Below are 13,424 nucleotides of genomic sequence, written 5' to 3' on the forward strand. Positions count from 1 at the left end.
CTCCGGGTGACTGTCTGTGAGGAGTGTGGTGTGTTCTCCCTGTGTCTGCGTGGGTTTCTTCCGGGTGACTGTCTGTGAGGAGTGTGGTGTGTTCTCCATGTGTCTGTGTGGGTTTACTCCAGGTGACTGTCTATGAGGAGTGTGGTGTGTTCTCCCCGTGTCTGCGTGGGTTTCCTCCGGGTGACTGTCTGTGAGGAGTGTGGTGTGTTCTCTCTGTGTCTGCGTGGGTTTCCTCCGGGTGCTCCGGATTCATCCACTGTCCAAAAACACACGTTGGTAGGTGGATTGGCAACTCAAAAGTGTCCATGAGTGAATGTGTGAGTGTGTGTTGCCCTGTGAAGGACTGGCGCCCCCTCCAGGGTGTGTTCCCGCCTTGCGCCCAATGATTCCAGGTAGGCTCTGGACCCACCGTGACCCTGAACTGGATAAGGGTTACAGATGATGAATGAATGAACATGTTCTTTTGTGTCCTTTTTTCTTCCTGGTATGTGTGTGTGTGTATGTGTCTCTCTCTCACACTCACTAAAATTGCTGCTGAAAACATATTCAATAAACACTAAGATGCACAACAGTGAATGTCTAAGTTGTTTATGCATCAGATGAAATGCAACAGTGCTACATCAGAACGTTAGGTTGTGTTTTTTTGTGTGTGTTAGTGTGTGATAAATCAAACAGCCAATGGCACATGAACCTTCTGCACAGCACTTTTTACTTTACAATGCAAAGATACAGAAAAACGACTCTGAGGCAAAAAGAAAAAAAAAACATTTCTGCTGTTTAAAAAAGGTACGTAAACATCCTCTGTCTAAAAAAGGCCACAGCTTATGTTTGGATTCAATACGATTTGGATCCAAAGACATTTAATGCAGAGGTCTCCATCGTATCAGAAACAACATCACCCCTGGGTTCCTCTGTTCTTCTCCATTGTTTTTACAGAAAGCATCTTATAAGAAAATAAAACACTTGCATCCAGTGCTTTTTAAAGACGGACCGTATCCAGACGTCCAGGTCTTGGCCTCTGACAGGCGTTACGGGCTACCGTCGAGAGTCTCTAGGGCAGGTTCCATTGAGAGATCTTCCTCTTGCTGCTGTTCCGTGGAGGGGACGTGGTGCAAGTGTTTTGATCTCTTTCCCCTAAAGACAGTGGTCTCTTCTCCACTCTCATCCCTCTCCAGCCTTCCTCTCTTCACAAAGTGCTGAATGCGGGACTCCAGACTCTCACAGAGCGGACGCTCCAGCAGGGGGCGATAGTTGCGCTGTCTTGAGCCCTCCATCAGCCAACAGTCCACAGGAGAGGATGACTTGTCTGAGGAACACACATACATACACACACACACACACACACACACACACACGTCAGTAATCAGTCACTGCGCTCCTGTTAGCAGGGAGCTCACACAGCTTGACACGTCTATAACAGAAAAGCATAAAAGTCCAAAAAACACACGTTGGTAGGTGGATTGGTGACTCAAAAGTGTCCGTAGGTGTGAGTGTGTGTGTGTGTGTTGCTCTGTGAAGGACTGGCGCCCCCTCCAGGGTGTGTTCCTGCCTTGCGCCCAATGATTCCAGGTAGGCTCTGGACCCACCGTGACCCTGAACTGGATAAGGGTTACAGATAATGAATGAATGAATGAATAAATGTTTTTAAACAATAAACAACAGATAAAACAAAATGACAAGAATGGGAGAACGTTGAATTACACAAACACTTTAAAATGTATTGGTACATGCTTTATTACAGAGTACACACACACACACACACACACACCTGTAACAGAGTTCTGAAGGCCTTGGATCATGCCGTGTAGAACCTGGGCCTTTACTGCCGTCTGAGTCCAGTGCTGCTGGAGAGAACTGAGCACATGACTCTCCTCTTCAGTCTCCTTATTCCAGCTGAGATCCTCAAAGTGGCACTCGTACAACACCAGAGGGTAATCCACTGCCATACTGCACAACGACACACAACCAACTCAGAACTCATAAACAATACACCAATCGGCCATGACTTTAGGACCACACCCGTGTTTTTACACTCACTGTCCAGCAGCACTGCTGTGTCTGACCCACTTATACAAGTGCAATACAAACTAACACACCACCACCACAACCACCACGTCAGGGTCACTGCTCTGTGGAGGTCCCGACCATTGAAGAACAGGGTGAAAGGGGGATTTTAAAACAAGTGCAAAGAGAAACGAGGCAAGCCTAGTTTAGCCGGACCGTCATTAGCCATGTAGCCGCGGTCACAGAGGTGTTTGTGGCATTTTGAAAACAGGAAAAGCCCAAAATACATGCCCTCAGAATCAGTGTTTTTCTCCTTCATTTTATTTAAAGATAAACACTAGACGATCCACCACCAAAGAACAAAGACCAAGAACATTGTGTTGATTTTAAGAATTAACAGTTACTTATTTATTCAGTGAAACAGGTTACAGCAGGTGAGGTTTAATGTGGCTGTGTGCAGCTCTATGGAGTTTTATAAACACACTGACGCCACAAAATGTCTCCCCACCACAGAGACACACACTCATGTGAAATAAGACCAATTCAGCAGTGCTCCTCTCTCTGTGAGAAATAATACTGTGGAAATGTTGCTGAGTTCAGAGGCGTCCTGCTGAGTTTGCGAACTAACCGATGCCGAAATGCGCATGGTGTCGCACCAATCACAGCCCCAGAAACACACACAAACGCAACGTGTTCCTGTCTTATTTCCTATTATTCAGCTATGGTTCGAGCTGAAGAACCTACTGTTCTTTGGTTCATGAACCCGTTTACGTCGTTGGAAACGTGTCGAACGGATCCAAATTTAGTTCACGAACTGGAATGTGAAAGATGGCTGATCTAACAACAGACGGTGTTGTAGCGCCACCTTAAGTTCTCTCTGAGAAATACAGCTGCACTAACAGTTCCTACTCACACGTGCCTTTCAGCATTTAGAGTCAGTCAGTAAAAGGCCTCTTCTAGTCCGACCCGGTTTAGCAAAATTGACTGGATAAGCTTTTCCACATCTCCCATAACTAATCACATCATATGACTGCCATACATTTCTACCAAGGCTGCAAGTACCATAACCTTCTCCCTAACGTAAACGCACCATGTCCCCTTTCAGAAGCACCACCCACCTGTACTGAGGCTTCCTGGGATTGTTCTCTACATCCACCAGCTTATCAATGATCTCTGGAGATTCCAGCTTCTGGCCAATCAGAATCAGCACAGCCATCATGCAACGAACCTGAATACAGACACTTTCAGTAAGCCTTGAAAAGGACAAATATATAACTGTTAATTAATTAAAGGAAAAAATCAACAAAACAACAGTAGGAAATCTCTCGTGATCTCCCTGAGCTTGTTGGGGCAGAGTGGATCACAGTGATGTCTTCTGCAAAGAACACTGGGGTTTGAGTCCCAGCCTAGGTACCACACTACAGCAAAATGAAGCCGAGTCCCTGGGCAAGACTCCCAAAGGCTAGTTTATACTTCTGTGAAGAGCTTTGTGTTGAGACACGGGACTCTGCACCAATGTTAGCCAACATACTTCAACCAAATGGTTCCTAAAGTGTGTGTGTGTGTGTGTGTGAGATCTTTTGAATGTAAATGTTTAACATAGATTACAGTGGACCACAAAAAGCTTGGGAACCACTGCTTTAACATGAACATGGACACTAGGGGGCAGCAACCAGACAAGAATATATAAAAATTAGGGGGTTTTTGGGTCTCCATATGTATCAGGTCAACAGCAATCAGCACTGACTAAACACACTGTGAAACACACATTTACACTCACACTAGTGAACACTAGGGGGCAGTAAGCAGCCCTAGCCATGGCGCCCGAGGAGCAGTTGGGGGTTAAATGCCTTGCTCAAGGGCACTTCATTCATGACCTGCCAGCTTTGGGAATCAAACCAGCAACCAATCCGGTTACACGCCCAGTTCCCTAACCTCCAGGCCACCGCTGCCCCTCAGCTGCATGTCTGAGAATTTGAGGACTGCACGTCTGTAAACCTCTGCATGCTACACATACGGCATGCTTTCATTTTCTATATTGAAATACAAAGATATTTATGTAGATCTACGGCCTGTAAAGTGCTGTGTATCTGTGTGCTGACCTGATGGTAGAGGAAAGCAAGTCCTTTGACCTCGAACATGTAAAGCGGCTGGGGTTCTGTGTTGCTGGAAGCGTGGCAGGGCTGCGCCGGCTGTACTGTGGCAGACAGGATGGTCCTCTGGAACTGCAGAACTCCGTTACCCACGTCCATCTTACACAGGTTTCTGAAGTCATGCGTGCCCTCATACCTGCATGGCATTCATTAACTCCTGCATTAGAAAACAGTGTCCGACCTTTACTGAAGGAACGGATTTTTCTATCTTTCTACTGACCGCTTGGCTGCTGCAGCCATGAGCTCCACATCCAGGTCTCCACGGGGAAAGTAGTACCGGTAGGTTCTGTGCCGGCAATCGAAGCGTGCGCTAAAACCTGCGGGCACTGGAGCCCAGCATAGGACCCGGATATCTGTAGGCAGAACCCTGTTCAGTATCTTTACATAGGGCAGCTCTGCAGCAGGAGGGCTCCCTTTAGGCTCAACACCATCAGGAACCATCACACCCAAACCACTGTACTGACAGGAGCGCAGGTCAAGGGATATGACCTGGAAGAGAGGGAGAGAGAGAGAGAGTTTGAGATTGTAGTGGTGTATCTAAGACAACTGAGCATTTACTATGTGTCTAAAATGTTCCACTGCCAAATAACATTATGTCAATGGAGAGGGCATCGAGGGACTCAAGCAAAAGATGGTGTACAGTCAGTAGTTGTAAACCCTACGTAAGTATTCCCTGCCAGAAAATACAGAACAGATCACACCCAAATTAGCACATGTTCTCACGTTAGAGAGTGAGGCTGTGTCCCAAACAACACACTACTTTACACACTATAGACCTTTACACACTACACTACAGAGACGCTGCTGAGGGTGGTGTATATATTCACACTATAGACCTTTACACACTACACTACAGAGACACTGCTGAGGGTGGTGTATATATTCACACTATAGACCTTTACACACTACACTACAGAGACGCTGCTGAGGGAGGTGTATATATTCACACTATAGACCTTTACACCCTACACTACAGAGACGCTGCTGAGGGCGGTGTATATATTCACACTATAGACCTTTACACACTACACTACAGAGACACTGCTGAGGGCGGTGTATATATTCACACTATAGACCTTTACACACTACACTACAGAGACACTGCTGAGGGCGGTGTATATATTCACACTATAGACCTTTACACCCTACACTACAGAGACGCTGCTGAGGGCGGTGTATATATTCACACTATAGACCTTTACACACTACACTACAGAGACACTGCTGAGGGCGGTGTATATATTCACACTATAGACCTTTACACACTACACTACAGAGACACTGCTGAGGGTGGTGTATATATTCACACTATAGACCTTTACACGCTACACTACAGAGACGCTGCTGAGGGTGGTGTATATATTCACACTATAGACCTTTACACGCTACACTACAGAGACACTGCTGAGGGAGGTGTATATATTCACACTATAGACCTTTACACACTACACTACAGAGGGAGGTGTATATAATCACACTATAGACCTTTACACACTACACTACAGAGACGCTGCTGAGGGCGGTGTATATATTCACACTATAGACCTTTACACACTACACTACAGAGACACTGCTGAGGGCGGTGTATATATTCACACTATAGACCTTTACACACTACACTACAGAGCCGCTGCTGAGGGTGGTGTATATATTCACACAATAGACCTTTACACACTACACTACAGAGACCCTGCTGAGGGCGGTGTATATATTCACACTATAGACCTTTACACACTACACTACAGAGACGCTGCTGAGGGTGGTGTATATATTCACACTATAGACCTTTACACACTACACTACAGAGACGCTGCTGAGGGTGGTGTATATATTCACACAATAGACCTTTACACACTACACTACAGAGCCGCTGCTGAGGGAGGTGTATATATTCACACTATAGACCTTTACACACTACACTACAGAGACCCTGCTGAGGGCGGTGTATATATTCACACTATAGACCTTTACACACTACACTACAGAGACGCTGCTGAGGGAGGTGTATATATTCACACTATAGACCTTTACACACTACACTACAGAGACCCTGCTGAGGGCGGTGTATATATTCACACTATAGACCTTTACACACTACACTACAGAGACGCTGCTGAGGGTGGTGTATATATTCACACTATAGACCTTTACACACTACACTACAGAGCCGCTGCTGAGGGTGGTGTATATATTCACACTATAGACCTTTACACACTACACTACAGAGACGCTGCTGAGGGAGGTGTATATATTCACACTATAGACCTTTACACACTACACTACAGAGACGCTGCTGAGGGCGGTGTATATATTCACACTATAGACCTTTACACACTACACTACAGAGACACTGCTGAGGGAGGTGTATATATTCACACTATAGACCTTTACACACTACACTACAGAGACGCTGCTGAGGGTGGTGTATATATTCACACTATAGACCTTTACACACTACACTACAGAGCCGCTGCTGAGGGTGGTGTATATATTCACACTATAGACCTTTACACACTACACTACAGAGACGCTGCTGAGGGAGGTGTATATATTCACACTATAGACCTTTACACACTACACTACAGAGACGCTGCTGAGGGCGGTGTATATATTCACACTATAGACCTTTACACACTACACTACAGAGACACTGCTGAGGGCGGTGTATATATTCACACTATAGACCTTTACACACTACACTACAGAGCCGCTGCTGAGGGTGGTGTATATATTCACACAATAGACCTTTACACACTACACTACAGAGACCCTGCTGAGGACGGTGTATATATTCACACTATAGACCTTTACACACTACACTACAGAGACGCTGCTGAGGGTGGTGTATATATTCACACTATAGACCTTTACACACTACACTACAGAGACGCTGCTGAGGGTGGTGTATATATTCACACAATAGACCTTTACACACTACACTACAGAGACGCTGCTGAGGGAGGTGTATATATTCACACTATAGACCTTTACACACTACACTACAGAGACCCTGCTGAGGGCGGTGTATATATTCACACTATAGACCTTTACACACTACACTACAGAGACACTGCTGAGGGAGGTGTATATATTCACACTATAGACCTTTACACACTACACTACAGAGACGCTGCTGAGGGTGGTGTATATATTCACACTATAGACCTTTACACACTACACTACAGAGACGCTGCTGAGGGAGGTGTATATATTCACACTATAGACCTTTACACACTACACTACAGAGACGCTGCTGAGGGCGGTGTATATATTCACACTATAGACCTTTACACACTACACTACAGAGACGCTGCTGAGGGAGGTGTATATATTCACACTATAGACCTTTACACCCTACACTACAGAGACGCTGCTGAGGGCGGTGTATATATTCACACTATAGACCTTTACACACTACACTACAGAGACACTGCTGAGGGCGGTGTATATATTCACACTATAGACCTTTACACACTACACTACAGAGACACTGCTGAGGGCGGTGTATATATTCACACTATAGACCTTTACACCCTACACTACAGAGACGCTGCTGAGGGCGGTGTATATATTCACACTATAGACCTTTACACACTACACTACAGAGACACTGCTGAGGGAGGTGTATATATTCACACTATAGACCTTTACACACTACACTACAGAGACGCTGCTGAGGGTGGTGTATATATTCACACTATAGACCTTTACACACTACACTACAGAGACCCTGCTGAGGGCGGTGTATATATTCACACTATAGACCTTTACACACTACACTACAGAGACACTGCTGAGGGAGGTGTATATATTCACACTATAGACCTTTACACACTACACTACAGAGACGCTGCTGAGGGTGGTGTATATATTCACACTATAGACCTTTACACACTACACTACAGAGACGCTGCTGAGGGAGGTGTATATATTCACACTATAGACCTTTACACACTACACTACAGAGACGCTGCTGAGGGCGGTGTATATATTCACACTATAGACCTTTACACACTACACTACAGAGACGCTGCTGAGGGAGGTGTATATATTCACACTATAGACCTTTACACCCTACACTACAGAGACGCTGCTGAGGGCGGTGTATATATTCACACTATAGACCTTTACACACTACACTACAGAGACACTGCTGAGGGCGGTGTATATATTCACACTATAGACCTTTACACACTACACTACAGAGACACTGCTGAGGGCGGTGTATATATTCACACTATAGACCTTTACACCCTACACTACAGAGACGCTGCTGAGGGCGGTGTATATATTCACACTATAGACCTTTACACACTACACTACAGAGACACTGCTGAGGGCGGTGTATATATTCACACTATAGACCTTTACACACTACACTACAGAGACACTGCTGAGGGTGGTATATATATTCACACTATAGACCTTTACACACTACACTACAGAGCCGCTGCTGAGGGTGGTGTATATATTCACACTATAGACCTTTACACACTACACTACAGAGACGCTGCTGAGGGAGGTGTATATATTCACACTATAGACCTTTACACACTACACTACAGAGACGCTGCTGAGGGCGGTGTATATATTCACACTATAGACCTTTACACACTACACTACAGAGACACTGCTGAGGGCGGTGTATATATTCACACTATAGACCTTTACACACTACACTACAGAGCCGCTGCTGAGGGTGGTGTATATATTCACACAATAGACCTTTACACACTACACTACAGAGACCCTGCTGAGGGCGGTGTATATATTCACACTATAGACCTTTACACACTACACTACAGAGACGCTGCTGAGGGTGGTGTATATATTCACACTATAGACCTTTACACACTACACTATAGAGACGCTGCTGAGGGTGGTGTATATATTCACACAATAGACCTTTACACACTACACTACAGAGACGCTGCTGAGGGAGGTGTATATATTCACACTATAGACCTTTACACACTACACTACAGAGACCCTGCTGAGGGCGGTGTATATATTCACACTATAGACCTTTACACACTACACTACAGAGACACTGCTGAGGGAGGTGTATATATTCACACTATAGACCTTTACACACTACACTACAGAGACGCTGCTGAGGGTGGTGTATATATTCACACTATAGACCTTTACACACTACACTACAGAGACGCTGCTGAGGGAGGTGTATATATTCACACTATAGACCTTTACACACTACACTACAGAGACGCTGCTGAGGGCGGTGTATATATTCACACTATAGACCTTTACACACTACACTACGAGACACTGCTGAGGGAGGTGTATATATTCACACTATAGACCTTTACACACTACACTACAGAGACGCTGCTGAGGGTGGTGTATATATTCACACTATAGACCTTTACACACTACACTACAGAGCCGCTGCTGAGGGTGGTGTATATATTCACACTATAGACCTTTACACACTACACTACAGAGACGCTGCTGAGGGAGGTGTATATATTCACACTATAGACCTTTACACACTACACTACAGAGACGCTGCTGAGGGCGGTGTATATATTCACACTATAGACCTTTACACACTACACTACAGAGACACTGCTGAGGGCGGTGTATATATTCACACTATAGACCTTTACACACTACACTACAGAGCCGCTGCTGAGGGTGGTGTATATATTCACACAATAGACCTTTACACACTACACTACAGAGACGCTGCTGAGGGAGGTGTATATATTCACACTATAGACCTTTACACACTACACTACAGAGACGCTGCTGAGGGTGGTGTATATATTCACACTATAGACCTTTACACACTACACTACAGAGACGCTGCTGAGGGAGGTGTATATATTCACACTATAGACCTTTACACACTACACTACAGAGACCCTGCTGAGGGCGGTGTATATATTCACACTATAGACCTTTACACACTACACTACAGAGACGCTGCTGAGGGTGGTGTATATATTCACACTATAGACCTTTACACACTACACTACAGAGCCGCTGCTGAGGGTGGTGTATATATTCACACTATAGACCTTTACACACTACACTACAGAGACGCTGCTGAGGGAGGTGTATATATTCACACTATAGACCTTTACACACTACACTACAGAGACGCTGCTGAGGGAGGTGTATATATTCACACTATAGACCTTTACACACTACACTACAGAGACACTGCTGAGGGTGGTGTATATATTCACAGGCTCATTAATAAAGAAATGCTTGTTCCTTCAGATGCCTTTGTGGCCCACCTGCAATACCTACACCCCACACTTTGAGAAATGCTGGCCTAATGGTTAGGGACCGGGCACAGAATCGGAAGGTTGTCGGTTCAATCCCCAGGACCGGCGGGATCATCCATATGGCTGAAGTTCCCTTGAGCAAGGCACTGAACCCTCAAATACTGTGTGTGTGGTCACTGCCAAAGACTTAGGTTAAATGCAGCAACAAATAATTGCATGTTATTATTATTAGATTATAATGTTGCCCTGGCAGAATTTTCCATTTCACTGTAATCGCTGCATTTTTTAAGGTGGAATGGAAGAGTTCTGTCATAGCCACAGTAATTTCAGCTCCACTTAAGGTGCTGGAACATTTTGTAGGCACTAGAATGTGACTGCTGTACAATATAAGTTGGAAGATAAAGTGGGTAAACACTGGTAACTGCTGCACCTTTTAAGGTGGAAAGAAAGGTTCTAATAAGGGGAGCAGAAGCAGTTTGAGAAAAGGAAAATATAGAGAAATTAAGGTGATTTGAGGCTATAAAATGCACTCTCCTGCTTCCAACATGTCGCTCTGAGCTCGGAGCAGAGGAGGCTTGACTGAGACTGAGCTCTTTTTGAAGGGGTGGGTCTATTCAAATGAGGAGGCGTGTCTAAAACTGAACTGTGTATATGGGGGCGTGTCTGTCCAAATGAGGGGGCACGTCTGAGACATGGGGGCGGGTATATCCAAATGAGGACTAGCGTCTGAGCCCAAGCTCTGCAACAAGGGGGAGTGTCTATTCAAATGAGGAGGCGTGTCTGAGACTGAGCTCTGTGAGAAGTGGGCAGGGTTATGTAAATGAGGAGGGGTGTCTGTCTCAGCCTCTGGTCTCTACTGAGCAGTAATCTACACACTACAGACAATTTTAGCTTAATGTCTATAGAATGGAAGTGAAGGGGTGTACACTGTCCATGCTTTACACAGCATCACATCAGTACAAAGAAGCATAGCAGTTGTGTACCTCAGGTGTCGTACCTGAGAGAAGGCGCTGACCCCTTTGTCCGTGCGTCCACAGCGGTGGTAGTTAGAGCTCTGTCTGTCCTGGATGAGACGAGTCTTCAGCAGCGCCTCAAAGAGCCTCGCCTCCACCGTGTTGTCCGTGTTCTCCTGCACAGCGAAGCCCTGGTAGTTCCACCCCAGATAGGCCAGACGGACCGCTACGTGCCTCCGAGGGTGGGCGGAGAAGTCAAACGCACGCTCTTTCTTCCCCTTCTTCCTGCTCCCTCCATTCTCCTGACTCTTCACATCAGGGAGGACAGGATCGGGAGATGCTCCAGTTCTCTCCTCAGCTCCGCCAGCACTCTTCTCCCTCAGCTGAGCTTTCAATCTCTCCACCTCTTCCTCCAGCTCCCTCACACGGGCCAGCAGTGCCTCCGCAGGTGCGCTCATGGTCCAGCCCCTGTCTAGAACAAGACCACACACCTGGATTCACTGATTCATCTCTCTAACAGACAGCTACTGAACTGAGATGCAGTGGGAAGATGGCTGAGAGGATCTGATTGCATTAAGCTTCATGAACATTAGTGAGGTCAGGTGCTGATGTTATTCAGAGGGGGGTTAAAAACTCCAGCAGCACTGCTGTGTCTGATCCACTCTACACCAGCACAACACACACTAACACACCACCACCACCACGTCAGTGTCACTGCAGCGCTGAGAATGATCCACCACCACATCACACCTGCTCTGTGGGGGTCCTGAGGGGCAAGCAAAGTATGCAGAGCAACAGGGGGACGGTCTGTGTGTGAGAGAGAGCGGGTGAAAGGCTCAGAGAGAGAGAGAGAGAGAGAGAGAGAGAGAGAAATATATATAGAGAGGAAAATAGAGAGAGAGAGAGAAAAATAGAGGGGGGAGAGAGAGAGAGAGAGACAGACAGAAAAATAGAGGGAGGGAGAGAGATACTGGGTCAGAAAGAGAGAAAAATAGAGAGAGAGAGAGACAGAAAAATAGAGGGAGAGAGAGACAGAAAAATAGAGGGAGAGAGAGAGAGACGGAGTCAGAGACAAAAATAAAGAGAGAGAAAAGAGGAGAGAAAAAGAAAGGTCGTACCTTAAAAGCTCAGACAGAGGACTGTGTTTAAAAGCGAAACTAAAATGAAAACAGAGAAATAAACCTGAGGAAACTCTCCGCTCTCTAAACTCGAACCACACTCAACACACCACACCGACGCCAGACACGTTTTGGCCACACACCAAAATAAAAGTCCCTCTAAAACTATAAATATATTATATAAATATATAGATATATTAAACGTGTGTGTGTGTGTGTGTGTGTGTCACTGTTCTGATATCTTCGTTTAACTTTTTATGTATTATTATATCATTAGAATAACATTTTTAATGTTATTCATACAATATTTTGTAAATATAATATATATAAATAAATAAATTGCAAATTTTAAAATGTATGTATAATTCACTCTCATTATCACAAAAAGAGAGAATAAAGTTTACATAAAAAAACAAATACACAAATAAAATAAGAAACATATACCTTTTAATGTGGTAATTATATAAATAAATGACACTTGTCGCTAACATTAAAGTTAGCCCCTTTTAGCCCATTGTTTTTTAGTCCATTCACACCAGCACCATCACCTCAGTGCCACTGCAGCGCTGAGAACGACCCACCACCCGAACCACACCTGCTCTGTGGGGGTTTGTGGGGGTCCCGAGCACTGAAAAACAAGACGAAAAGTGGGGGTGGGTGGAGTATGCAGAGCAACAAATGGTACAACTACAAAGCGCACCTGTGTGGTCAGTGGAGCTGAGAGAATGGACGGTGAGTGCAGAAACAGGGAGGTGGCTTTAATAGAGAATGATATTGTTAAATAGGGACACAATGCAGTATAACGTTAATGCATAGACAAACAGCATAAAGACTATAATCCCACCTCATCCCACGAAAACCGGCCACACCTGTAGTGTTTGTTCAGCTGAACTGTTAATACTGCACAGTTCAATTCAGTTTTATTTATAGACTGTTTTT

General features: G+C 45.1%; 1 protein-coding gene across 1 annotated transcript; it reads right to left on the reverse strand.

The window, feature by feature from the left end:
• Positions 1-695: 695 nt before the first annotated feature.
• pus3 (pseudouridylate synthase 3) lies at positions 696-12,626 on the reverse strand. The gene is made up of 7 exons (XM_066682606.1): positions 12,486-12,626; positions 11,412-11,839; positions 4,378-4,646; positions 4,107-4,293; positions 3,123-3,232; positions 1,769-1,947; positions 696-1,306 (listed from the first exon to the last, which is right to left on the reverse strand). The coding sequence occupies exons 2-7, from the start codon at positions 11,823-11,825 to the stop codon at positions 1,029-1,031; spliced, it is 1,437 nt and encodes a 478-aa protein (XP_066538703.1). The 5' UTR covers positions 11,826-11,839; positions 12,486-12,626; the 3' UTR covers positions 696-1,028.
• Positions 12,627-13,424: the final 798 nt, after the last annotated feature.

This window comes from Hoplias malabaricus, chromosome 10 (genome assembly GCF_029633855.1).
Source record: "Hoplias malabaricus isolate fHopMal1 chromosome 10, fHopMal1.hap1, whole genome shotgun sequence".
Taxonomy (NCBI): domain Eukaryota; kingdom Metazoa; phylum Chordata; class Actinopteri; order Characiformes; family Erythrinidae; genus Hoplias; species Hoplias malabaricus.

Excerpts from the sequence above, each read along its gene's own strand:
- pus3 (XM_066682606.1), bottom strand. The coding sequence starts at position 11,825 with ATGAGCGCACCTGCGGAGGCACTGCTGGCCCGTGTGAGGGAGCTGGAG. Across the intron at positions 4,647-11,411 it reads GGGTCAGCGCCTTCTCTCAG|GTCATATCCCTTGACCTGCG; the intron begins GTACGACACCTG and ends CCTCTCTTCCAG. Across the intron at positions 1,948-3,122 it reads CCCAGGAAGCCTCAGTACAG|TATGGCAGTGGATTACCCTC; the intron begins GTGGGTGGTGCT and ends GTCGTTGTGCAG.